This window comes from Anopheles ziemanni, chromosome 2 (assembly GCF_943734765.1).
Source record: "Anopheles ziemanni chromosome 2, idAnoZiCoDA_A2_x.2, whole genome shotgun sequence".
Classification (NCBI taxonomy): Eukaryota; Metazoa; Arthropoda; class Insecta; order Diptera; family Culicidae; genus Anopheles; species Anopheles ziemanni.
This window is the reverse complement of record NC_080705.1, coordinates 61,439,310-61,463,922: the sequence shown is the minus strand read 5'-3', so window position 1 is coordinate 61,463,922 and position 24,613 is coordinate 61,439,310. Positions and strand designations below refer to the sequence as shown.

The following is a 24,613-nucleotide window of genomic DNA, read 5'->3' as shown; positions in this document are numbered from 1 at the left end:
TGGTTCATCATATATTCGCCAACGCAAACGCCACTGGTGATGGTGGAGACCGCTTGATGGGTTCTTGTTAAAAAAGATTCCTCGAACCGGGCGGAATATTGTCACAATCGAGCAATGAGCCAAAAGTTGAACGAATTTTCGCCGAGGGACGGAGAAAGCCAAACCAGGCGCAACCAACGGTCGAACCATGCGCACGATAATGGATCGACCTACGCAGAGAAACTTTCCAGCCAGAAGACCCCAAAAGTGCACACGGAAAAGCATGGTGGTACCGATGTTCAGGAGGGGAAACGGAATCAAAATTTCCCTTCGCATCGCTGCTCGGTCAACCATGATGTGGACCTGGTGAAGCTGCTCGTGCCGGCCGACACGGTCCTACGCAGGTAAGCCAGGGGTTCTGGAATGGAACGACAAAATGGCCGGCGAGTATGTTATTCATCATGGTAATGATATGATTTCCCCTTCGGTATGCTGCACCACGATTGCGAGGGGAATTCTAATCACCCGTCGAACAATAAACGATAGTTTGCAAACGTCATAGTCTGCCAAAGGTTCCCACCAAACTGCGGTGCTAACGTTCGCCATTTTACCCATCCTTTTTCCAGAACCGAACGATGGTGGCGTAGGCTTTGTCTGATCGATCCGCAGAGCACCCTGACGAGGCAAATTTTCCGCAGTGACGCCGCGATAAAGCGCGAAATTTCACGCCATCTGACCTATTTCCGCTACAGCATACATCCACTGAGCCGCTTCCGGTAGGTATCGAGGGGCGCTCTGTCGAAACGGTTGTTATGCAAATGTCCTTACCGAGATCTCATCCCTGGACGCATGGTCTGTTTTGTTTCGTTTCAGATTCATCTGGGAGTGCCTAATGATAGTGACGTTTGCACTGGCGTTCCAGATGATACCGTACGACGTGATGCTCCTGTTCCGGGCCGGTGATTATTATCCTTTCACGTCGTTCCACGCGATCCTGTTGGCGATTGGTGAGAGGGACACATTTGGGGGACCTTCATAGGGAATTTTAAATCAATGGTGTAACGTTTAAATATTCAATCATTCTAAACCTTTCACCCGGAAGATGTTGTCTGCCTGTTGGATATAGGAATGTCTTTCATCACCGGAGTGTACGTGCACCGAACGCAACGGGTCGAGCTAAATCTGAAGCAAATCCGTAAGGAGTACCTTCACCCCTGGTTCTGGATTGATATAGTTAGCTCGGCTCCGGACCCAATGATTACCAGACTGGTAATACTTCCTAGAGGTTTTGAATTAATTATCGCTGTTTTACAAATATGGATCTTTATCCCCAGATTCCCTCCTCAACGCTGGACAACTCGTTGCTGTATTGCTTACACAAACTAGACTTTCATCCCGGATGTGCGTGGGACTTCTGGAACCTTATATCGGTGCTGAAGATATTTCGCTTCCGCACCTTTCTCCGTTACATCAGACGGCTCTGTCAACGTCTTGGGTTGCGTCGTAACGTGACCAAATTCACCACCATTATAATCACCGTTCTGACCGTCTTCCATTGGGGCACTTGCATCTTGTTCCTCGTCGTACGCCTAGTGCAGGGAACCGATCCAGCGCTAGTGGACCCACGATCGTGGACACATACGATCCCATTCTGGAACCAGTCGTCGTGTGAGTGCTGGGGGTTGAGGGATCCCGAAACCTGCCTATCGATGGGTTATTTTATACGTTGCTTTATTGCCAACAGTTGTGCAATACCTGGAGTGTTCCTATCGGACGTTGTACACCGTGACCCACATCACGCATGACTTCAGCGAGTCCGTGACGTATGAAGATATGATGGTGTCGCTCGTCTACACCATATGCGGGTACATATTGAAAATCTACCTTCTGGCCGAGTTGTTTATTTTCATTCGCATTCTCTTCTCGAGCACGAGCAAGGTAAGTACTTCCGGTGCCAAGGACATCCGGTTCTTCGGGGGGTTTGTTTGCCTAATCGAAGGTATGTGATTTATTCCAACTGGCGCAGTATCACGAGAACCGCTACGAACTGGGCAACTATATGCGCCACGAGCAGCTTCCGGCTTCTCTTCAGCAGCAAATTCTAGAGTTCTATGACATCCGCCATCCGAAACACTACAGCCGTCCAACGTTCATCCGGGCGACGGTCGGCGAACAGGTGAGGAGGTTGCAGGAACGGACTCCAGAGTTTAACAAATTCCCCAAAGCATATCGCTCCCATTTCTCCATCCGTTGTATCGAACTTTCTCCCGTTAGCTCTTCGGTGAAGCGCGAATGGAAACTCTTGGACCTCTGTTGCGCTCCTGTCCGCTTTTTCGGGAAACTATGGCCGAGGAACAGCTGACCGAATTGGCCGTCACGATGTGCTTTCAGCTGTTTCTGAGGAACGATATCATCACACGCTGGGAAAACGATGGCGCCGGTGGCGTCGGAGGTCGAAAGGCGAATAGGAATATGATATTCATCGTCTCCGGAACGGTGGCAGTCTACACGAGCGGATGGAAGGAAGTGCTGCAGTTGGAAGATGGCGAACACTTTGGCGAGTTGCAGCTCATTTTTGGCGATGATATGGTAGTAAGTATGGAATGGTGTGAGGACTAAAGCTAATTCGGAATTGACACAAACTTTTCTCAAATGTTTCCAGAAATTCCCACATTTTGTTGCCGTGGAAACCACGGAATTATACATGCTTTGTAAGTATAGTCGGAATATTTAAAATATTCAAGAATTTACGATTTAAGTTTCACATGCAATTAAAAAAACGTTTCACTAGCCTCTAAAACCTTCTACATAAACTGTTCTTACCAAACAGGTTAAAATCATGTAGTCCTTTTTCCGAAGATAATTTATAAGAATTCCTTCGATCTACTGAAAACTCAATTACTTACACCATAAAAAAAAACTTGGAAGTAATTTGAATTACAACTCCGTTTTAAAAGCAGCATCTTTCAAAGACACTCTTTTCAATTCAATTTTTTTCATTAAATGAAGTATTTTTATGCTTTATTCAACAGTAAATTCTCAGAAGAAAAACATTATTTTATCATTTGTGATACAATGTAATTAACATATTAACATAAACATTGTGAGAAAAATCACACTGTTTGTTTGGCCCATGGATTTGACCTTCGATTAAATTAAATTCAAAGATTTGATAATGGGCAAAAATATGCAAAGACGGTTGTCCGAGTTGCTATAAATCAAAAAATTATATACTTATCTTTAGTGTGTAGTAGTTTGTATGTTCCGTTTAAAACTATCAAATATTCTTATCATTGGAATAATTTCATTTCCAATTTCTTGTCACTTTGAGACCGGTTAGCTCGCCGACTAACCTTTCACGATTGCACCGGATAAAGCAGAGATCCGGTAGTGGGAGAGGAATTTCCTGTTTGTTACCAAATCCAATTCCAAACCACCGCCCGACCGGGTGGCCTCGAGGGAAATAAACATGTTGCCCTGTTCACATCGCGCAGAGTTTGCAATTGAAATACTTTTCATGTTTCGTTCCATTCTGTGGCGCTCGTGCTCACGTGTGCATGCAACAGCTCGAAATGCATTCGATGCATTTCTTCACCCCTACCCAACACTTCGCAAGAATCTGGTCGCGCTGGGAACGGAATACCTCCGGCAGATGGGTCAGATGACGGGCAGTGGTGCGCGCGAACGCCTGGCGAATGTAGAAACGGTTCGTATGCAGACAGAAATGGCCGATTGAACACATTTTCTGGCCGGTGAAGATGAGCACCAGTAACCGAATTGGTCCATTCCGGTTCCGGGGAAGAATGGACAGCAAATTATTTCCTCTAGCAACATGTCAATTTAGTTCTACTTCAGTGACTTGGTAACATAATTTTTCCATTTAATACACGAGCGCTGCCGAATCCGGCGATATCTGATTCGATGAAATAAAATTGTGCCTTTATTCGAGACTCCGAGATGCTGTTAAACAAAGCGATGTACCAATCGAATTTCATTTGAATTGAAATGAAAGCCTTTCACGATGATAAATTTAATTAAATTTCCGCCGAACGTCTGGTCTGGCGTTCACGGAGTGGTTCATAATTCCGTCAACAGGTGTTTCAATTTATTCATTGCGACAAAAAAAACCCCAAAGAAATCAGAAAGGGAAAACGAATGTGATTCATCGTATCGCGTCACCCCAAACCCAAAAGAGAAAGAAATCGGACGGCATGTATTTGCGAAGGAAGTGGGAGTGATTAAAAATTAAACACGAGCCAATGTTCCCGCATGTTTCCTGAGTTTGTTTCATTCGTTGATGTATTTCCTTTTCCCGACTCCCGAACACGTGGTTCCAATTATTCATTTGTATTACTTTACGTTTGTTTTCATGTAAAAAATGTTTTATGTAAAATGGTTTTGTATGTCATGATAGAGGCACAATAACGTAAAATAATTAAAACTCGTATTGAACTACACAACTTGTACAATGTACCGGTACTAAATACAAATCTGAAGAGTAGAAAGTTTGAAATAATTAAATAGAAACAACGAAATATTTTATCACCTTGAAGCGCTCGTTTTGAACCTGCATTCTGCACATTGAAATCTTAGCAGCTCCAAGATAAGGAAAGTTGTGTTATGATTGACAATGCGGGATCCAAGGTCCGACATGTAGAAGAATTTACTGAACATAGCTGCTGGTATGGAACCTGGCTATTCTGGACAAAGTAGAGTGATTAGAAATTGAGATAACTTTGACGTCGTCTCTGACAACTTTATGGACTAGGCTGGGAAAGACAGCAATCAGATGGCAAACGAGATAACGCGATTTTAATGGAAGCGATGCCTGACCAGAAACGGTGCTCTATTAAGAAACGGAAACAGACAACGTATTTACTTAGAATACAAATTCATAACAAAAACTACTATCCAAAGTATTTAAACGAATAGTTTAATTAGCAGAAAACATTTGTTTTTATTAAATCAGATTTCGTTTAGCGAGAAGAGCAAATATAAACTGCACATGCATCAGTCAGCTTTTCATTAATGACCCTTATGAAAACCGCATTGGACATTGGAATCGATCGTCCGCCTGGACCGGGATTCGAAACTTATCCCTTTTCAGTGGCTTTCTCCCTTCTTACCGGCAACACGCTGGAAGTCGTCCATTTTGGTGGTCGCAATCGGTTGCCCGATAAAGGCCAGATGGTCAATGATTGTCGTTTCACCACCCGATTGGTTGTCCTTCACGAACACCTGGATGTTTTGCACGTTCTGAAACTTTACGAACCGCAGCTTAACCGGATTTCCCGTTTCCAAGTCCTTCGGGTCCACCTCCAAGTCCTGCACCGAAACGTGCGAGTCGGCCATATCGAAGTCGATCGTCCGCGGCTGGTTGATGAACAGCTTCAAGTGTTTCGGCCCGTGCGTCGGTGGCGCTTTGATTTTTAGCGAGTGCAGCTTCACAGCCTGATTGAAGGTGACCGAAATGATCAGCTGCTCATCGCAATCGGACGCCAGGTGGCCCCCGCTGGCGGAAAGTGCATTCGTCAACGGATGATCGTCGGCTTCGTTCAAGCACTCGCACTGATTCTTCTGGATGAACGTACTCAGATCGAGCTAAACAAAAAGCAAAATGCCAACACGAATTAGACCACATTCGTCCGATGAAAAAAGGTAGGCCGTTCGTTCCCTACCATGCCCTGGCCGTAATCCTCGCCCGATTCATCCACGCTCGCCACATAGTGTTTCTGTATCTTTGCCTCCAGCCCATTGATATCGGCGCCCTGCAGTCGGTCGATTTTGGTCTGCAGGAAAAAAGCTGCATCAGAAGACCGTCCACCAAGTTTGCATCGTTTCTTATGCTTACCCTAGCACGGTAGAAGATGAACGTTGGCATCGCGGAGACCCCCTGAGTGGCGGCCGTTTCGGCACATTTGTCTACATCTACCTTAAGGAAGACTCCCTTGGGATATTTGACCGGCAGTTGTTCAAACAGTGGCGCAATGTTACGGCAAGGTCCGCACCAGGTCGCTGTGAAATCGACGACGACCAACTTTCCGCCGGCGGCCGCCAGTTCGGCCTGAAAGTGGCCCTCGTCGTTGATGGTTTTCACTGACATTCTGGAACGTAGCTACTAGTATTTGCCAAGGATAATTTTATCCTTATTTGCCAACTGATCAACTAATAGCACTCTAATTCTTCAAAGCCGACCTCAAGCAATACAAAGCAATATGTGACGATGACATACAGTTTTCTGTATTTTGATTGATGCTGCCAAGGTGATTATGTAAAGTTTCAGGTCGACCATTTAGTTGTTTTGACATTTCCGATGATGACTAAGTCAAAATGACAATCGTCAGCAATCATCATCAACGTAGATTTTAATTTTTATAGCTTATAAAATTAGTTGAATAAAACAAACCAAAAGCAAGAGGCCCACAGAACGGCTAGAATCATGATTCTCTCGTCAAAAAAAAACATGAATCTCTAAAACGAGCAAAGATTCATTCAGATTCATAGATCTGAATCGGAATTACACAACTCTACACATCACTATTTCTAATTTAGTTTCATGACCCACCGATGGTAAACAAGGGCGCTGGGAACGCTAGCGGTATTTCGCGGTTAAACAATATTTATCTTTCATTTGCGACAAAATTGTACCAATCGGCATTTCTTTTCGGATTCCGGGAAGTAAACTACACGTTTGTGAAAGTAATTAGTGCCTCAGTGTTAAAACAATGACTTACTCAAACGTGCATCGCGCTTTTTTGCAGGCCTGTTCTAATCATGGCACTCTCAGCTCTCAACAGGCGTACGAAATACTTATTGGTATCTACGCGCGGTGTAAGTACCGGAATCGAAATCAAAGTATTTCCCTTGTGTGGTTTACGTTTCCTTGTTTATTTTTGTAGATGGAGAAACTGAAACCGTTCCCAAAGAAGATGTCGTTGCGGAGGTGGTGTCGGAGATAAACTCCCGTATCTATCCGTACGATCAAAAGATTGCCTACATGCACTACGATCCTACCGATACGGACTTTTACGTGTTCGTCAGCCTCATGGAATCTCCGATCGACCTGCAGCAGAACAATTACACCGTATCGGAGCTGCACTACTTCCGTGCCCTGCTGCGAGAACTTACGCTGTCCGAAGACCATCAGTTACCCTCGATTGCGTGCTTGAATCTCACCAACGAATCGGCCTCGGAAGGCAACAAAGCACTGTCGAAGCCGCGTGCAGAGCAACTTTTGAGCGAATGGGAAGGTCTGGGGTACTTTCTGGTCCTTCAAGACAAGTGTTACTTTGGCCCGAAGGCGATCGTAGAGTTCGACAAGTACCTCAACACAAACTATGCCGATGTGATAACACGCTGCTGTCTCTGCAATGTAACGATATTTTACGTAAGTAAGAGCAATGATTCGTTTTACGAAGGTGATATATTGACCATGTTTCCGATACTTTTTCGCAGGGCATCCGTTGCGCGTCGTGTCCGCAGATTCTCCACAAAGACTGCCTGAAAAAGTACCTCCGACGGCTCACCAACTGTCCCTCGTGTAAAAAACTTTGGTCCGTTCCTGTATGAATATTCCATTGTTCCATTCCCAATGTTACTTTATTTTCCCATACCTGCGACAATCAATGTTTTAAAAAAATATAACAAATAACAAAAGGAACCAGCTTACAGTTTCAGTTTCAATTCTTTCTGCACAATACTCCAAGCCTTTTCGGCCTGTCGCTGCGAGTACTCGTAGCTCCACATAGTGCAGAAAACAATGTCGGCATGGCGTACTAGATCCTCGTTGCTGTTCGGCTGTGCCTCGACACGTCGAATCGCCTCTTTCTCGTCGAACTGATTTCGCTCCATCAACCGCCGGATTGCTTCATCACGCGGAATAATACACGACCACACTTCGTGACACTGATCCTGCCATCCGGCATGCAGCAACACCGCAGCCTCCATCACAACCACCTCCTTACCGTCTCGTTCGTACATCTCTCGTATATTCTCACGGGCCCGTTTTCCAATTGCTGTCCACATGATGCCATTCAGTTGGTTCAGCTTCTCCCGATCGGCAAACACAATACCACCCAGCTCCCGTCGGTTTATCGTTCCGTCCGGATTGAGAATGCTTTTGCCGAACGTGTCGACCACCTCGGCATAACATTCCTCACCAGGTTCGTAAAGTTGGTGGGCAATCTTGTCGCAGTCGATAATTCCGGCTCCAAGCTTTTGAAAACGCTCGATCATTTTACTCTTCCCCGAACCAATACCGCCCGTCAGCCCGATCACGTACGGTTTCGCTGGCAGATGCTCCGGCGCTGGTTTTCGCGGCTTCAGCCGGCTTCCGAGCAGATCCATACGTAAATTGCTGGAGCTTATTTTGTCTTCCTTGTCCTCGGTGGTGCTCTCATCGTCCAGCAGTTCGATCGTGTGCACTGTCAGTTGATTCAACCCATTCTTCTGCCGGAGTTCGTTAACCTTTGCGCCACCGCGGGCAGTTTCGGTGCTAACAACGATCAACTAAAATTGGGAAAGAGGTTATATTAAACTTGGTACTTGTAAGAGGGTATGAATTGTTTCTTACATCCATGTTGGCATCGGTTGCCGTTGGCCCGAAAGGATCCAGTATGGGGACCACTTCATATTTCAACGATGAATCTATGTCCTCCAGGAATTCCTTCACGTGCTGGATGCGCTCCTTTGCCGGGAGGATTAATTCATATAGTTTTTTACTTTTGATCATTGCCCCATCAGTGACTCCGACGACCAGTCTTTCGGTAGCGAGAAGGGCCGCCTGCGTAAGCAGCACCTTGTGGCCGGCATGAATTCGATCAAACGTTCCACCCAACACAACATTGCGGTAAGTTTGTGTTTCCGGATCAAGGTCTGATAGTTTTACTACACTCGGAAGATGAGCCGTGTCCAATTCCACCACACTGGCCCCATGGTAGCGCTCTGCAAACCGACTTTCCTCACCGGTCGGGCTCAGTGCGTAATCGTAGAAAAGATAATCAACATTGGTAGGCCGTTGTCGTTGTGTAAACGCTTCAAAGCTGCTCCCGTTCGACCGGAGTGATCCGGTCACAATCCGGAGGTCCACCTCGGTACCAATCCAATTGACGGATGATTGATACACGCCTGCTACGAACCGACTGAGAGCACGGGGACATTTCACAGCGGTGGCCACTTTGGGGTGGAACTGTAGGTACAGTGTGTTGAGCGCAAACTGTCGAGTTTCCGACAATGTTTTCGCTATGTTCGCAAGATGTACTGCGGTCAGGAGGCCGGTCCGAGTAGGCATGATTTCGAGCAAAACACGGTGGTTGTTCTACTGCTGCTGCGAACTTTTAGTTTCAACTGATAAGAAAATTTCGTCTATCCCTACGCAATGACAAAACAATTTGAGATAACTGGCTATAGAGGTGATATCAAATCGAGGTAAAGGTAGGTATTACATCGATGTTTACTACACTGTTGTTCACTGTGACATACAATTTGCGCAAACACGAACACATCCATTTTGCATGTAAACAATCCCTTCAGTAACTACAACGGTATTTCATAGAATCAATTGTTTCCTAACTGGAACACAAGAATGACCTATCAAAACCTTTTATTTGCTTTATTTCCTTATTTTGAGCATCCTGTTAACAAGTGTAAGGTCTCATAGATACAAAACAACCGGTTTCAGTTTCAAGAAGAATTGGCGCAGGCATTAATTCAGTACATAAAATAAGTTATTGACCGGTTCAAACATTGTTTTGATCTATATTTGGACTATCTCCGTCGTTCTCATGATCACTGGTCGCCACCGCCAATTCTAGATTGTAGTTCGATACAATATTTGCCAGCGTCTCGTTTACTGTTTTAATTTTGGTCAATTCGAGTGAAACTAAATCGATGTTGTGCTTTATGCTAACCATCTGATCAGCAAACGAGGGACTGTTCTGATTGGTATCTCCTGATTTCGAATCGTCTAGTACTTTGGAAGTATCGATAAAAATAGCATCCATCAATGTCATCATTTTCAGTACATTTAGTAAATCTTTTTCCGTTGTAGGTGATGTTTCTTGAAGCTGTTGAGCCTTCAATTCGTTGACCCTGATTCGGTCGAGGATTGCCTCCAAGCTGCGACATACCGTGTCCCAAATGATCGAGTTCTGTTCATTAGTTACTTCTCTTGATTCATCTGGAAACGAAGACGGGGAGTTTGTTGAGTCGGGCAATCGTAGTGTAATACCAGGTAATGTAAGTACTTACAATGTAAAACTGTCCCCATTTTATCCTTCAAAGTGTTCATGTTGGTCATTAGCTCTTGGTATTTGGTTTTCATAGTTTTTACACTTTTGTTTAAAACAAATTCACAGGACATAAGCACTTGGTCGAGTAAGTTGTGTTCGTTGGCAAATCGTTTCGTTTTAAAATCCAAAACAAATGCGAAGTGACAGCTAACTATCTCAAATTTTTCAAAGTTTGTATATTTCAAGGTTGTGTTACGAGCAAAAATATTTTTTTCAAGAAAAATAAAAAATAACATCTTCCTAGGAAGTTTGGAATTATTCTTCTGGTTTCTAGTTCGGGTTTTGACATTTCCACAAAATGGTCTTAAGCAAGCCGTAGACGTTACATATTAATCTGCACAGATCTTTGACGTCTACAGCCTTTCCTTAGCTATTTCCAACATCCCTCGAGATTGTTAGAATTAGAGGTATATGGTCTAATTTCGGATCGGGAAACAAGGAACACGTGCGACCGATTCCACTATACACACAGGAATGAAATTCTTTATTCAACAGTTCCGGTCATTTGACACATGCAGTGCTGCCAGTGTCATCAATTCAGTAGTTGTTCAAACCAGCTTGGTTCAACACTTCTTGTCAAACCAGGTTGGTTCAACACTCCTCCTCAACGCTGAACGTTTTGATGCCGATTGCCTCCCGATGTTGTCGAAGCTTCACCGCTTGCAACGGTTTCGTGAGTAGATCAGCTTGCATGTGCTCGGTCGGGCAATACTGCAGTAGCACGATGCCGTCCCGAACCATTTCTTTCACAAAATTGAATTTTGTATCGATGTGTTTTGCCTTGCGTTCAGCTCTGTCTCCGCTAACCATCGCAATGCAACTTTGGTTGTCCTCATTGACCACGACCGGACCAACCTGTTGTTCGCCAATATCTGCCATTAGCTTGAGGACCCATTTTACCTCCTGCAGACACTCGGCAAGGGATACATACTCGGCCTCGGTGCTAGATAGTGCCACACACTTCTGCTTATGGCAGCCCCATCCGATGAGCCCGCCGCCGAACTTAAAAAAGAACCCTGAGTTGGATTTGCGGTCGCTCTCGTCTCCTGCCCAGTCGGCGTCCACAAAACATTCCAGCTTCTGTTCGCTTCTTCCGAGGTAAAGTACGCTGTCCAGTGTACCCCTTAGGTAACGTAGTATTCGCTTAGCCTCATTCCAATCCGCTTCTGATGGATCTTGTACTCTCCTTCCCAGAATGGCTGTAGCTATTGAAATATCGGGTCTACTGGTCACAGCAGCGTACAACAGAGCCCCAATAAGACTTTGGTACGCTTTCGCCGAATCCAACTTCTTGCCAATCTCCTCCTTTCGTTTTAAGAAGCCGGGATCCATCGGATATTTTGACGGCTTTGCATCTTTCATGCCGAATCTTTCCAGAACTCTTTCCAAGTAGGCTTGCTGATCAATACAAAATTGTCCTTTGTTTAGCCTAACACGTATTCCAAGAAAGAATCTTAGATTACCCATGACACTTATTGTAAAGTTCTGTTCCAGGACGTGGACCACCTCAGAAAATTCCTCCTCCGTGTAACAAATGACAATTACATCGTCTACGTAAATGAGTACAAAAATGGACTTATCCGCTTTTTTGCAAATGTATAGGCACGGGTCCGCCGTTGATTGAATGAAACCCTTAGTTTTCAGTACGTCGTCGATTTTCTTATTCCAAACACGAGCTGCCTGCTTGAGCCCGTAAATACTGCGACGCAGCCGGCAGACTTCATTCGGTTTACCACTCTCGTACCCTGGTGGTTGTCGCATAAAAATCTCCTCCTCGAGATGACCATGAAGATACGCTGTCTTTATGTCAACGTGTTTCGCCAACATCTTCCTTTTGCTCGCTAAAACCAGCATCGTCCGAAAAGTTATCTGTTTTACGACTGGAGCAAAAACTAGATCATAATCGGTCCCGAATTTTTGGCAAAAGCCCTGCGCCACCAAACGTGCTTTATAACGAACGAGATTGCCGTCTTCGTCCGCCTTGCATTTGTAGATCCATTTCGACCCGATTGCCTTCCGTTGTGGCGGCAGTTCCACTAGCTCCCACGTATTATTTTCGCGATGGGACTGCATTTCCTCTGCCATTGCCGACTTCCACTTGGTGCTCTGTGGACCGGATACAGCTTCCTTATACGTCCTTGGTTCAGGCAAACTTTCCATCACCAAATTCACTTCCTCGTCGTATCTTACCGGCGGAACGCCTGCTGTTTTCCTCTGTGAACGACGAACGGTATCAGTAGACTCCGGAGGTTCGATCTCTGGCACCGCAGCTCCAGCTTGAACTTTACAGTCATCATCATCCCACAGTCCACGAAGCCAATTGTTGTCGTTGTCGTTCCAAAACCCTCGTGGCCAACCATCACCTGGACAATCCTTGCCGTAGAATTCGGACTCAGAGGTTGTTTCGTGAGTCAAATCGGGTTCAGCTTCCTGTTTCACTGTTTCATCGAAAGACCACTCGATTTCTTCCCTTCCAGTCGGACTATCCTCCAGTTTGGGTTCATCGTGATGATGCTCCTTAGATCCGTCGCTGAATTCGAGAAAACGAACATCCCGACTGATTTGGATTTCTCCCGTCCGTGTGTTTAGCATCCGATACGCTTTATGTTCCGCGGAATAGCCGACGAACGTCATTCGTTTCGCCTTGACGTCTAACTTCTTACGCTTTACCGACGGAATGAACACGTAACCGACGCATCCAAATAGTCGCAAGTGGGTCAAATTTGGTTTTCTTCCGAACCAGATCTCGAACGGCGTACGGTCTACTGCAACAGATGGCAAACGATTTTGCATGTAACAAGCGGTGTTGACTGCCTCCGCCCAAAATCGCTTGTGCATGCCCGCGTCCTGAAGCATACACCGGGCCATCTCACTCAGAGACCGGTTTTTCCGCTCCGAAACCCCGTTCTGCTGTGGTGAATGCGCCGCAGTGTACTCCACCTTTATTCCTTCATCCGCGTAGAGTCTCCTAAGTGTCTTGCTGGAGTATTCTCCACCCTGATCGGAGCGAATGATCCGCGGTTTACGTCCGAACTGATTTTGAACCAATTTCACAAATTCGCGAATCTTATCCTCGACCTCAGATTTTTTTTTTTCAGGAAATAGACGAAACTATAACGACTGTGATCGTCTATTAAGGTCATAAAGTAACGACATCCCCCTGGCGTCGTCTCCTCCATTGGGCCGCACACATCACTATGGATTATATCCAGCACTTTAGTCGATGTCTTTTCTGCTTCCTTGGTGTGTCGGCTGTCATTCACCAATAAGGCCCGTTCATCAGCCATATTCAGTCGGTATAGGCCACCCACTTTATCAGCTGTAGCCACGACTTTCGCACCGTAAACAAGCTTGCAATTGCTTTTGTCGAACACTGTATGAACACCTTTACTGCAAAGTTTGGGCACTGATATAAGGTTGCACTCTATACCCGGGGCAAAAATAACGTCCGTTAGTGTTATCGACACGTTCTTTCCAAAGTCATTGTCGCACGAAATAACCACGCAATCCCCTATTCCACCCGTACGGATAGATTTGCCGTCCGCTGTAAAAATCTCAGGACGCACACTTCTGTCTAAACGGCTGAACAACTTTTCATCGTTGGCTAAGTGTGATGTTGCACCAGAGTCAATAAGCCACGCACGCGTAGTTCCGGGAACACTGGAACGCACCGAAAAAAGGAACGACGCTTGGTCGTTTTCGCGCACTGTTTTTGCTCGTTCTATCACCTTTTTCTTTTCGCTGCTTTTCTGCTTCAGGAACTGCTTGCACGCCTGCTTCTTGTGACCGGGTTTTCCACAAAAGAAGCACACAATAGACTCCTTGTTCGTTCGGCTGCCCGTTTTCAGCGCCCGCTCCTCCGCCGCATCACCGCTATACAATTTTTCGCTTTCATCCAGTAGCTTGGACCGCACCAGCTCCATTGTTAGATCTTCGTCGGAGCGGTTTTCCAAAGCGGTGGTGAGGGTATCGAAAGCCTTTGGTAGGCTCCGCAAGATCATAGCTACTTGCATGTATGGTGACAATTTTTCTCCAGCATTCTCGAGACGAGAATACAATTCCTCCATGCTGTAGAGGAAATTCTCCATACTCTCTCCTTCACAGAAATTTGCGCTGCATATTTCCTTTAGAAGTGCCACTTTTCCAGTTAACGTAGCTTTATGGTGGTGAGCCTTCAGGGCATCCCACGTGGATTTGGCGCTTGTTTTATCCAGTATGAGGTTATGTTGGTTGTCCTCAACCAACAAAGCGATGGTAGCTCGCGCCTTCGAATCCCCTTCCGTCCAATCGGAAGTTACCGGTGCCGGCGCGACACCCGGGTCAACGTATTTCCACGTTCCCTCCCGCATCATCACCATTTTTACCTTGAACGCCCACGCTCGGTAGTTCCGATTATTCAATCGAACAACACTCACTTTAGAGAGATCCATTGTATTTTTTGTTTTTCTGACTGCGACTAATTTCACTTTTAAAAAAAAACTTCGCCCGAAAGATTAACAACACTTAATACACACCGCGTGGCCTGGGCCCATAACCTGTTAGAATTAGAGGTATATGGTCTAATTTCGGATCGGGAAACAAGGAACACGTGCGACCGATTCCACTATACACACAGGAATGAAATTCTTTATTCAACAGTTCCGGTCATTTGACACATGCAGTGCTGCCAGTGTCATCAATTCAGTAGTTGTTCAAACCAGCTTGGTTCAACACTTCTTGTCAAACCAGGTTGGTTCAACAGAGATATTCGGGATATCTGGAGGGATGTTTGACAGACGATGGGTACGAGAGAACAAAGGAAATCTGTAGACGTCAAAGATCTGCACAGATTAATATGTGACGTCTACAGCCAGCTTTAAGATTTACAAACAATTCTACAATTTTTAGAGAAATCGTCAAATCGTGGTTTTCCATCTGTCAAATAGAAACTGAACAATGCCCGGTTGACAAATATTCAAATTTTTTGCAGCTGTCATGTAGTACCAGCAAGTTTTTCCATGGCAGATTGCTGGGACTCTTGCTGGAACTACACCGCGTGACTACATTACCGCGTGACCACATTAGGCGTACCATACCAAAAACTTGGTACGGTCGAGTGACAGCGTACCAGAGCCGATGGTGCGCTAGAAAGAGAGAAAAAACGGTTTTTACCACCTGGGCCGCACCAGTTTTTTGGTATGGTACGCCTAATGTAGTCACGCGGTTAGGCGTACCATACCAAAAAACTGGTGCGGCCCAGGTGGTAAAAACCGTTTTTTCTCTCTTTCTAGCGCACCATCGGCTCTGGTACGCTGTCACTCGACCGTACCAAGTTTTTGGTATGGTACGCCTAATGTGGTCACGCGGACATAGTACCAGCAACAATGTCAATTTCTGTCAACCGGGAGGGTTGCAATTTAAATGGTCCGTTGAAATTAGTAAAACACTTTTTTTAACTATGATGGACTGTTCCTGGGTAATATAATTTGCTTACAGCTTTAATTTACTTGAGTTTTACATCCTATTTATCAAAATGTTATAGCATTTGTGTCATTTAAAAATTATGGTTTTTAATAAAGTTCCAAGGAGACGTATTATGGGATAAACCGTGCTGCACTTTCCTACCAAAGGTGAATATGTCTACCAAAAAGACGCCTTTCAAGTGCATTTTTTGGTAGGCTTTTTTGACATTTACACCTCATAACCTACCAATGCGTATTCGGCACAATCGCCGTACGAAACGTCATGTGGCTTCGATAGCCAAAATTTGTTTTCATTTTAATGAAATCGAAGCAACTTGTTCGGGAGCGCGAGTCAATAATAACGCTTTCGCGGGTTTGGGTATCGGAATCGGAGTGAAGTTTATAGAACAAGTTTTTAAACAACATCATGGAACATGGTAGGAAAAGGGCAGGAAAGAAAACAGGATGAGACAATGACCCTTAGCGACAGGCGCCGAAACTGCAACTCTGCACCGATCGGCGTCGTTCCGCTGGCAGTGATTCGTTATCGGGGGGTCAAGATGAATCCTTCATTAACGAGTGTCACGTGGAGGAGTGCGCAAGAGGACGGCCTCACAACGGGTCGTGGTCTGTGTGGGAGGAACTTTGGCTGCTGCTAGACTCGGATCGTGTTATTTCTGGAGTATAATCAATGTCCTTGAATTTATTACGATCCAGTGTGGCTGGGCCTGCCGTTTCTGGGCAGCAACACTTGAAACCTTAAAGGACAAAGCCAGAGCAGTTGGCCGTTACGGGAGGAGTTGACAGTCCAGTGGATTGGCGTACTGGGAACGAGAGACACTTTATTGAACGTCGTGTCAGAGTCGTATTCCAGAGAGATGGTTGGTTCATTGTGCCAAAGCTTGAGCTTATTGTCCCTATGGACCATGCTTCTTTTCCTACAAGTTCTAAGAGATATTACACAAAGGTCAATTTCATTATAGAGTACGCTGAAGGAGACTAAACTCATGCTAGTTATGTATTTAGTTTAAGCAGATCTCAACGTTTGCAGCTTTCTGTTAGCGTTGATTGTCAAACGTTCTCTATACCTCAAACACAGTCCAGGTCTATAATATAATAAGGCCCATTTACTATGATACTATATTTTATGTTCTTTCGTGCAGCTACTGTTACTTTCAATTAAGACACGTAACGTTCTTCTTCCACGGGGGGGTCCGCGACAGCAGAGCGGTAGCGCCGGTTACAAAATCAGCCCATGAGCGCCGGGGCTCACCACCTCGACGGCGTGGGTTCGAATCCCAACCGAGACCGGACCCTCCCCTGTACGAGAGGACTGACTATCCACGAACAACAGGGAAACAAGTCTCGTAAGCCCTCAACGGGCAGGCTATGACCAAGAGGTCGTTACGCCAAGAAGAAGAACGTTCTTCTTAGTAACACTATATTTCTCTTCGGTCCTTGGGCTAAACTTGTACTACACATAAACGGACGCCACGCGCGGCTCGTCCGTGCCCGATGTTCTTGCGATCCCCAGCCCAAATTAATCGACGGACGCTGCACATTGACCCCGATGGATAGCAGGAACCCACATCAGCTGATAACGGTGAGTTATCAGTGAGTGGCTCAAAGCTTATCCATCGGGTCAGGTCCTATCACTATCTTATAATAATATAATTCTTTATATGCATATTATTGTTCCAAACGAACTCCTTCAGAGTATGCATTTCCTTCCCTAGCGCTTCACTGAACACTTCGAGAAGTCATAAACTGAAGATAAAATGATCGATCTGGACATTGGGAGGTGTCAGTTTGGACATATATCAACTGTTACATATCGCTGCTTGGATTGTTCGCCTACAGTTTCTTTCATCTCAGTTTCATCGTCGTACGATACTGAACTAAATTAAGCGCTTTAAGACTGGAGCAACCAAACCTTTCCCATCATGGACAACCGACCGAGGAAATTCGTACTCATGTGACCACAAAAGAACCATCAAAGAGTCAAAAGAACTGTCAAAAGAACCATCAAATTGGGTGCTGCTACAGGTTTCGAACCGTCCGTGGCATAACACGTCTTTAAGGAACCAAAATCAGTAATAGATTATTGTAATTGTTTATTTTTGCGCCAAATACTTAGTAACGATGTATATTTGATTTTATAACCGTTTCGCAAGTTCCATTCCGTTAGCCTTTATGCCGATTGCAAATAGAAGGCGCGATAGTACGGATCGTTAGACTATCTGATTTGAGCCGCCAGCGTTTTGACTATCTGGGCCTTCGTGTGGGTTCGTAGATGTTCCTGGAGACTCATCCCTTCGCTCAAGAGCATTGAGCAGACCGGACACTCTATATACATTTTGTAGTTTTCGTTATAGTATTATAATTTACTATTTACGGTGGAGCTGAAATGGAAGATTAAAATAAAAGTTGAAACAATTATGAAAATAATCAATCAACATTATTCATCTAGCAGACTGTGGAGCCCGTACTGTCTGCAGTGAAAAGTTCCGACTTCACGCACACTCTTTACTATTCGGCGGAGGAAGCAACACATTAGACAAATGCTAAAGAGAAACGTCTGAAGTGATACAATTCCGACTTTTTTTTCAGACATTTCATTTCATCCCAGCATTTTATAAAAAACTCCATGCTTGTTCAAAATGAAAGCCTCTGCCACCAGTAACGGAACAAGGCCTTACAAGCGGAAGGGTCTCGGCCACTTCTGGGTTGCTGCTGGATGATTGTGAGCAGATGCACAACCCACAAACCAGAATCGATCAGTCGAAAATGGCATACGCAAGCAAAACTATTCCGTTTAACTTTAATGTTATTTCTTGAACTGCTTACCTGCTTCGAAACGAATGACGCCAATTGTTCCGTCAATGAAACAACTGTTTTCAAGAACCACTGGTTTTTGGAACTTGGCTCGGCCAGTGTTGCCAGACATTATACTACGAATGCGATTCGAGCAGGCCAGATGTCAGATTCAAAAATCGAGCAGTTTTGCTTATACCGATTTAAAAAAATAACAGTAACTCTCCAGAATCGTACGTCCGATAAAATCAGTCAGACCTAAACCCCTCTGTTCTAGACTTCTGTGCTCAGATTAAAGTTTTCCAATTAAAGAGAACTTTGGTTCATTCCAGTCTGGTGCAGATACGAATGCCTTCCGAGATTCTGACAAAAACAAGAGGAAAATCAGAATCATCAAACTCCTTGAGAAGCTCATTTAGTGAGAAATCCTTGAGAAGCTCATTTAGTGTTGTGTGATAGCTCAACAAAAGCAATAGTGTTCCCTTGTGGAGTGTGTGAAACGTTAAAAGTGTTTCCCCCAGTTCGGGGTAGCCCCGAAGGAAAAGTGTTTGCAGCCGCACCGCGTCGACCCAGCGGCTAGCAGAGAGCGATGGATCGACTGACACTCCCACTGACAGGATGCTGTCAGTAGAGAAGTGTCCTGTGGTGTGAGGAGGTGAAAAGAAGATCTCTTCTGATCGGTATCTCGAGCGGAGCGGACGCGTCGTCGTGACGGTGCGCTAGCTTTAATTTAGTTATCTTGTATTTGTATTTACAGTCTGCTGCAAGTAAAATCGGACGCTCGAAAAATGAGCCGGTCTGCCGTCTTTCCGCAAGCCTACAGCATTCCCGGAACCGAATATTGACCTTCAACGTATACAATTCTTTTCATTAACTCTTTCACTACGTAAGAAAAATGAAAACGAAATCAAAATCGATTGTTTTACTGAGATTCGGCACAAAATGTGCGCGAAGACCCGAAAAGCGGACACGCAAGTAAAATCGGACAGCTAGGTTTCTTTGCCGTTTGGCGCACTGCAAGTGACTTTAGGTCATTCTAGTACCACATTTATGAGTTGGCCACTATTGTTCTTTGTAGTTGCAAGGTAGAGAGCAAAATAAAGAAACAAAAATACTCAAATTTTACACAGAAGCAACAAACTTAAACTTGTTAGTATCAGATGCCCAGATTATGATCAGTAAGATGGTCCAAACATGAAGGGAAACTACTTACGAGGAAACCAGAATAGGATTGGATAATCTTGTGAAATGAAAGTTTGTTGATTTCATTACTGAAGCCCTGAGTTTAACGAGATCAATGAAGCATAACCCAGTAACCCACTTGGAAACGTGGGAAGAAGGATCTTAAAGTAAGAAAACAATGATTAAATGTAAAAATTCATCATATATATTAACATAGTCAAAGGTATTAACCATTAGCTTTCATATCAGTTAAAAAAATATTGAAGTTTGGACATGATTGATCAATCATATGGTATCGTAACTCCGTCGAAGTTCCTGGGAAGCTGCATGTCATACACGGCATCATGAACAAGGTGTATCACATCAATATTTTCAAAATTAAGTCAAAACCTAGCACCTAATAACTAACATTTGAAGTAATATTTTGTATTCTATCAAGATTATTATCCAAAACACACATTGCTGGATACTAGATTATGGGTATTTTTCAACTGCCCAAACTGCTCACTACCGCCATCCAATAACAATACACTTGTGGGTAACAAAGCACTTGTAGGAACTTATGGTGGTGGTTGTACGACTACAAACCAATTTAAAACTTCTTGTGATAATTGAAAGACGTAAACTAAAGAGTTGATGTAAAGAAAATTACAAAAAATAAGTTGGAAGCACGCCAAAACGGCTACAAGTTTTTTTAGCTACAAGTGAAAACTTGAGAAAATGCTGAATTTCAAACACCTGTTTTGATTATTTGCATTTCATAAAGTGAATTGTGTTAGAAACTTATGATAAAAAATCATTTTTAGCTAAATTTTAACTAAAACATTACAAATAATCCACAGTAAAATAGTAAAAATCTTTGTTTGCATTCTCGTCAGCTTATCGTTATTTTTTATGGGTTTTTTGTATGATAATTTGGGATTTGATAATCAAGTACAAAGAACAATAGTGGCCAACTAATAAATGTGCAGGTACAACGACATGCGACCACTTGAAGTGCACCAAACGGCAAAGAAACCTAGCTGTCCGATTTTACTTGCGTGTCCGCTTTTCGGGTCTTCGCGCATATTTTGAGCCGTATCTCAGTAAAACAATCGATTTTGATTTCGTTTTCAATTTACTTACATAGTGAAAGAGTTAATGAATAGAAATGTATACGTTAAAGATCAATATTCGGTTCCGGGAATGCTGTAGGCTTGCGGAAAGACAGCAGACCGTCTCATTTTTCGAGCGTCCGATTTTACTTGCAGCAGACTGTATGTGTTAGGATAATAAAGTTTATTGTTTTATCCCATAAATACAAAAAAAAAGTATCTTCCACAAATAGTTCTTATCCACTCTAGCAGACAACCCCATCGCATAGTTGCATGTTTCGACCGACTGCTGAACACTCAACTCTACTCGACGGGACATCTACAACAACCTTCCAGTCCTTCATCTTTGCATCTTACCCCCGGTGCTAGAAAGTTCCTCCGAAGAAGTCTTTTTTGCTACCCTCAACCACGAGTTTCCGAGGAGCATTTGGAGCAAGATCACCGGGAATGCAATAACGATGCACCGATCAGCGTCGTTCTGCTGGCAATGATTCGTTATCGGGGGGTCAAGATGAATCCTGCGTTAACGAGTGTCACGTGGAGGAGTGCGCAAGAGTCTGTGTGGGAGGAACTTTGACTGCTGCTAGACTCAGATCGTGTTATTTCTGGAGCATAATCAATGGCCTTGAATTTATTACTTTTGTGTTTTGGGGATAAAACAATGATTTTATTATTCTAACACGTTAAAATACAGGAAAAACAAGATTAAAACTGGCGGACCGTCACGACGACGCGTCCGCTCCGCTCGGCAATTCTGATCGGCAATCAGAAGAGATCTTCTTTTCATCTCTTCACACCGCAGGACACTTCTCCACTGACTGCCTCCTGTCAGTGGGAGTGTCAGTTGATCCATCGCTCTCTGCTAGCCGCTGGGTCGACGCGGTGCGGCTGCTAGCATCCCCCCTCTTTAATTCTGCCGATACTGGTCCATCCACAGCGGCGGCCTCCGGACTCGCGAAGATCGGCGTAGCGTCCGTACCGGAGATGGTGATCTACTATCTGCCGTTGCAAATCCCGGGGAGTTAGCGGACCTCGGTGTTTCAGGACATTCTTCTGGTGGGCGAGAATGGGATCCCACACAACACATATGCATGTAAATCGAATATCAACTTGAAATAATCGTACTTCTATGCAATATGATTGAATCGTAAATGATGCTAAAATAATGCCTATACAGACAAAAGTGGAGGCGCTAACCGTATATTGTTCAAAATGTATATGTTTAGTCGTATATTTTCTAAGTCGGCATCTTATACGACTTACGATATACATCAGCCGTACATTGCTCGTATATCTATACGTATGCATAAAGAAAATCGTATTACATTCTTAATCGGCATCATATGCAACAAAGAATATACATTGCTCGTACATTGTCTATGCATAATGCGATTCCGATTCGAAATATACTAATATGAGATTCAATTTATTCAACTTAATACGACTTCGTGTTGTGTGGGATAACACTGAGGACGAAAACGAAGACGTTTACACACAAGGAGACGACGATAATGACGGTGACGACGGTGATGATGATGATGACCCACACAACACGAAGTCGTATTAAGTTGAATAAATTGAATCTCATATTTGAATATTTCGAATCGGAATCGCATTATGCATAGACAATGTACGAGCAATGTATATTCTTTGTTGCATATAATGCCGATTAAGAATGTAATACAATTTTCTTTATGCATACGTATAGATGAACGAGCAATGTACGGCTGATGTATATCGTAAGTCGTATATGTTTAACATTTTGAACAATGTACGGTTAGCGCCTCCACTTTTGTACGTATAGGTATTATTTTTGCGTCATTTACGATTCAATCATATTGCATAGAAGTACGATTATTTCAAGTTGATATTCGATTTACATGCATATGTGTTGTGTGGGGACGACGACGTTGCCGGTGATGATGATGACGATTCCCTACCAGGAACTATCACAGGTTGCTCAATATCACGGGTGCATGGTAGCGCTGTTTTGGATTCATTGAGGTCCTAGGCCTCTAGCAATATATCCAAAGCCATCGAAGGTTGCTGACTATCTCGGTTTTGTTCAAGAAGTTTGCTGCTATCGGCTAATCGCGGTCTCAACTGGTTAATGTGTGAAACCTGCTTTCCACCAGTTGATTTCAAAATTGTGTACATCATCTTTCCTACACGTTGTTCTGCTTGTACTCCTTGGCATATACAAGGTCACCAATGTTATAACGTCTTCTTGGATGGGTTTGATCACAAACAGGCTTAAGCTTTGAAGGTATTCTGAGTTGCTCGAGGCACGTACGTATTCTACGCCCGAACATCAACTCTGCCGGCGATTTATGTTCTTCCAAAAGCTTATGGGGCGTACTCCTATATGTAAGCAAAAACACGTCTAGAGCTTCTTGTAACGTCCTCTTCCCCTCCTTAATTTTCTTAAGCGCTCTCTTGAATGTGTCGACAAAACGCTCTCAGTTGCAGCAGTAACTAAAATCTCCACAGTTGCAGCAGCAGAAATACGTATAGTTGGTACAATTTCAGGCCATTTCGAGTAGGAATCTATGGCCAGTAAAAAGTATACTCCTTCAACCGGACCAGCATAATCTATGTGTATTCGCTGCCATGGCACACTAGTCGTTGGCCATTGTAGGAGTACTATGCGCTGGTGATTTTGCGACAGAGAGACATGATTTACATGTTTTAACCATTCTCTCTATGTCAGCATCGATTTGTGGCCAATAAACATAGCTTCTGGCTATTCCTTTCATCCTCTCAATTCCAGGGTGCCCAATATGCATCATTTGTAACACCTTGTGACGTTGCGATGCCGGTGTTACTAAACGTTCTCCAAAAATGATGCAATTTTCTGCCGTTGAAAGGGACTCACGTCTTACAAAGAACCTTCCTAGCTCCTGTCCTTCCACTTTGGCTGGCCACCCATTCTGGACGTAATCATGCACTAACCGAAGTATAGGATCCTTTCTAGTCTCACGAACGACATCATTGAATGACAGCGGTAAGAACGTCGCTGCATTCTTCACTAGGGCTTCCATATCGTTTTCCAACTCCATGCTCGCGATGATGAAATCTTCTTCTGGCTTCTCATGTCTATTTATTAGTCGGGATAATACATCTGCATTTCCAAACTTCTCTGTAGGGACATATTCTATGTCAAAATCATAGAGAAGTAATGTCAATGCAAATCTTTGCAGTCTATTCGCAGTGTAAACTGGAATTCCTTTTTTACTGCCAAATATCCGAAGAAGTGGTTGGTGGTCCGTTTGTAATGTCTGCCGAATATCATTCGATGAAATTTGGTTACAGCATAAATAATGGCAAGTCCTTCACGATCAGGTTGACTGTATCTCTGTTCTGCAGCTGTCAATGCCCGTGAAGCATGTTGAACTACCTTAAGGGTGCCATCTGGGAACTTATGGGCAATAGTAGCTCCTACTCCAAATGATGATGCATCTGCTGACACAATACATGTAATCTCAAGCTTCGGGTTGTAGTGGGTCAATAGCAGATCTGAAGATAATATTTTCTTGAACTGCTCAAACGCATGTTGACATTTTTGAGTCCACTGGAACGCAGTACCCTCCTTTAGAAGATCATCAAGTGGCTGACGTAACATCCGCATGTTACGAACGAATTTGCCGTAGAAGTTAATAGCTCCTAAAAAGGAACGCACTCCTGATACATCCGTCGGTGGTTGAAGTTTTGTAATAGCCATTATTTTATCAGGGTCCGGACGCAATCCTTTTTCATCTAGAATATGACCCAAGTATCTTATTTGGGACTGATAAAAGCTGCACTTCCTTGGCCT

The 24,613-nt window shown here is 44.1% G+C and overlaps 5 protein-coding genes across 5 annotated transcripts; 2 read left to right on the top strand and 3 right to left on the bottom strand.

Moving 5' to 3' along the window:
* Window positions 1-114: 114 nt before the first annotated feature.
* LOC131294004 (potassium/sodium hyperpolarization-activated cyclic nucleotide-gated channel 1-like) lies at window positions 115-3,715 on the top strand. Its single transcript, XM_058322052.1, has 10 exons — window positions 115-383; window positions 606-755; window positions 853-986; window positions 1,082-1,248; window positions 1,314-1,647; window positions 1,724-1,917; window positions 2,006-2,155; window positions 2,254-2,571; window positions 2,642-2,690; window positions 3,546-3,715. Exons 1-10 carry the CDS (start codon window positions 115-117, stop codon window positions 3,713-3,715), a joined length of 1,935 nt encoding a protein of 644 aa, XP_058178035.1.
* A 1,202-nt stretch (window positions 3,716-4,917) lies between these two features.
* On the bottom strand, window positions 4,918-6,189 carry LOC131282519 (thioredoxin-like protein 1). The gene is made up of 3 exons (XM_058312012.1): window positions 5,831-6,189; window positions 5,658-5,768; window positions 4,918-5,580 (listed from the first exon to the last, which is right to left on the bottom strand). Exons 1-3 carry the CDS (start codon window positions 6,080-6,082, stop codon window positions 5,083-5,085), a joined length of 861 nt encoding a protein of 286 aa, XP_058167995.1. The 5' UTR covers window positions 6,083-6,189; the 3' UTR covers window positions 4,918-5,082.
* A 444-nt stretch (window positions 6,190-6,633) lies between these two features.
* LOC131282631 (non-structural maintenance of chromosomes element 1 homolog) lies at window positions 6,634-7,600 on the top strand. Its single transcript, XM_058312152.1, has 3 exons — window positions 6,634-6,810; window positions 6,879-7,366; window positions 7,435-7,600. Exons 1-3 carry the CDS (start codon window positions 6,705-6,707, stop codon window positions 7,546-7,548), a joined length of 708 nt encoding a protein of 235 aa, XP_058168135.1. The 5' UTR covers window positions 6,634-6,704; the 3' UTR covers window positions 7,549-7,600.
* On the bottom strand, window positions 7,552-9,343 carry LOC131282623 (bifunctional coenzyme A synthase). Its single transcript, XM_058312139.1, has 2 exons — window positions 8,552-9,343; window positions 7,552-8,487 (listed from the first exon to the last, which is right to left on the bottom strand). The coding sequence occupies exons 1-2, from the start codon at window positions 9,266-9,268 to the stop codon at window positions 7,645-7,647; spliced, it is 1,560 nt and encodes a 519-aa protein (XP_058168122.1). The 5' UTR covers window positions 9,269-9,343; the 3' UTR covers window positions 7,552-7,644.
* A 373-nt stretch (window positions 9,344-9,716) lies between these two features.
* On the bottom strand, window positions 9,717-10,384 carry LOC131294003 (uncharacterized). Its single transcript, XM_058322051.1, has 2 exons — window positions 10,224-10,384; window positions 9,717-10,146 (listed from the first exon to the last, which is right to left on the bottom strand). Exons 1-2 carry the CDS (start codon window positions 10,337-10,339, stop codon window positions 9,717-9,719), a joined length of 546 nt encoding a protein of 181 aa, XP_058178034.1. The 5' UTR covers window positions 10,340-10,384.
* Between the last annotated feature and the right edge of the window lie 14,229 nt (window positions 10,385-24,613).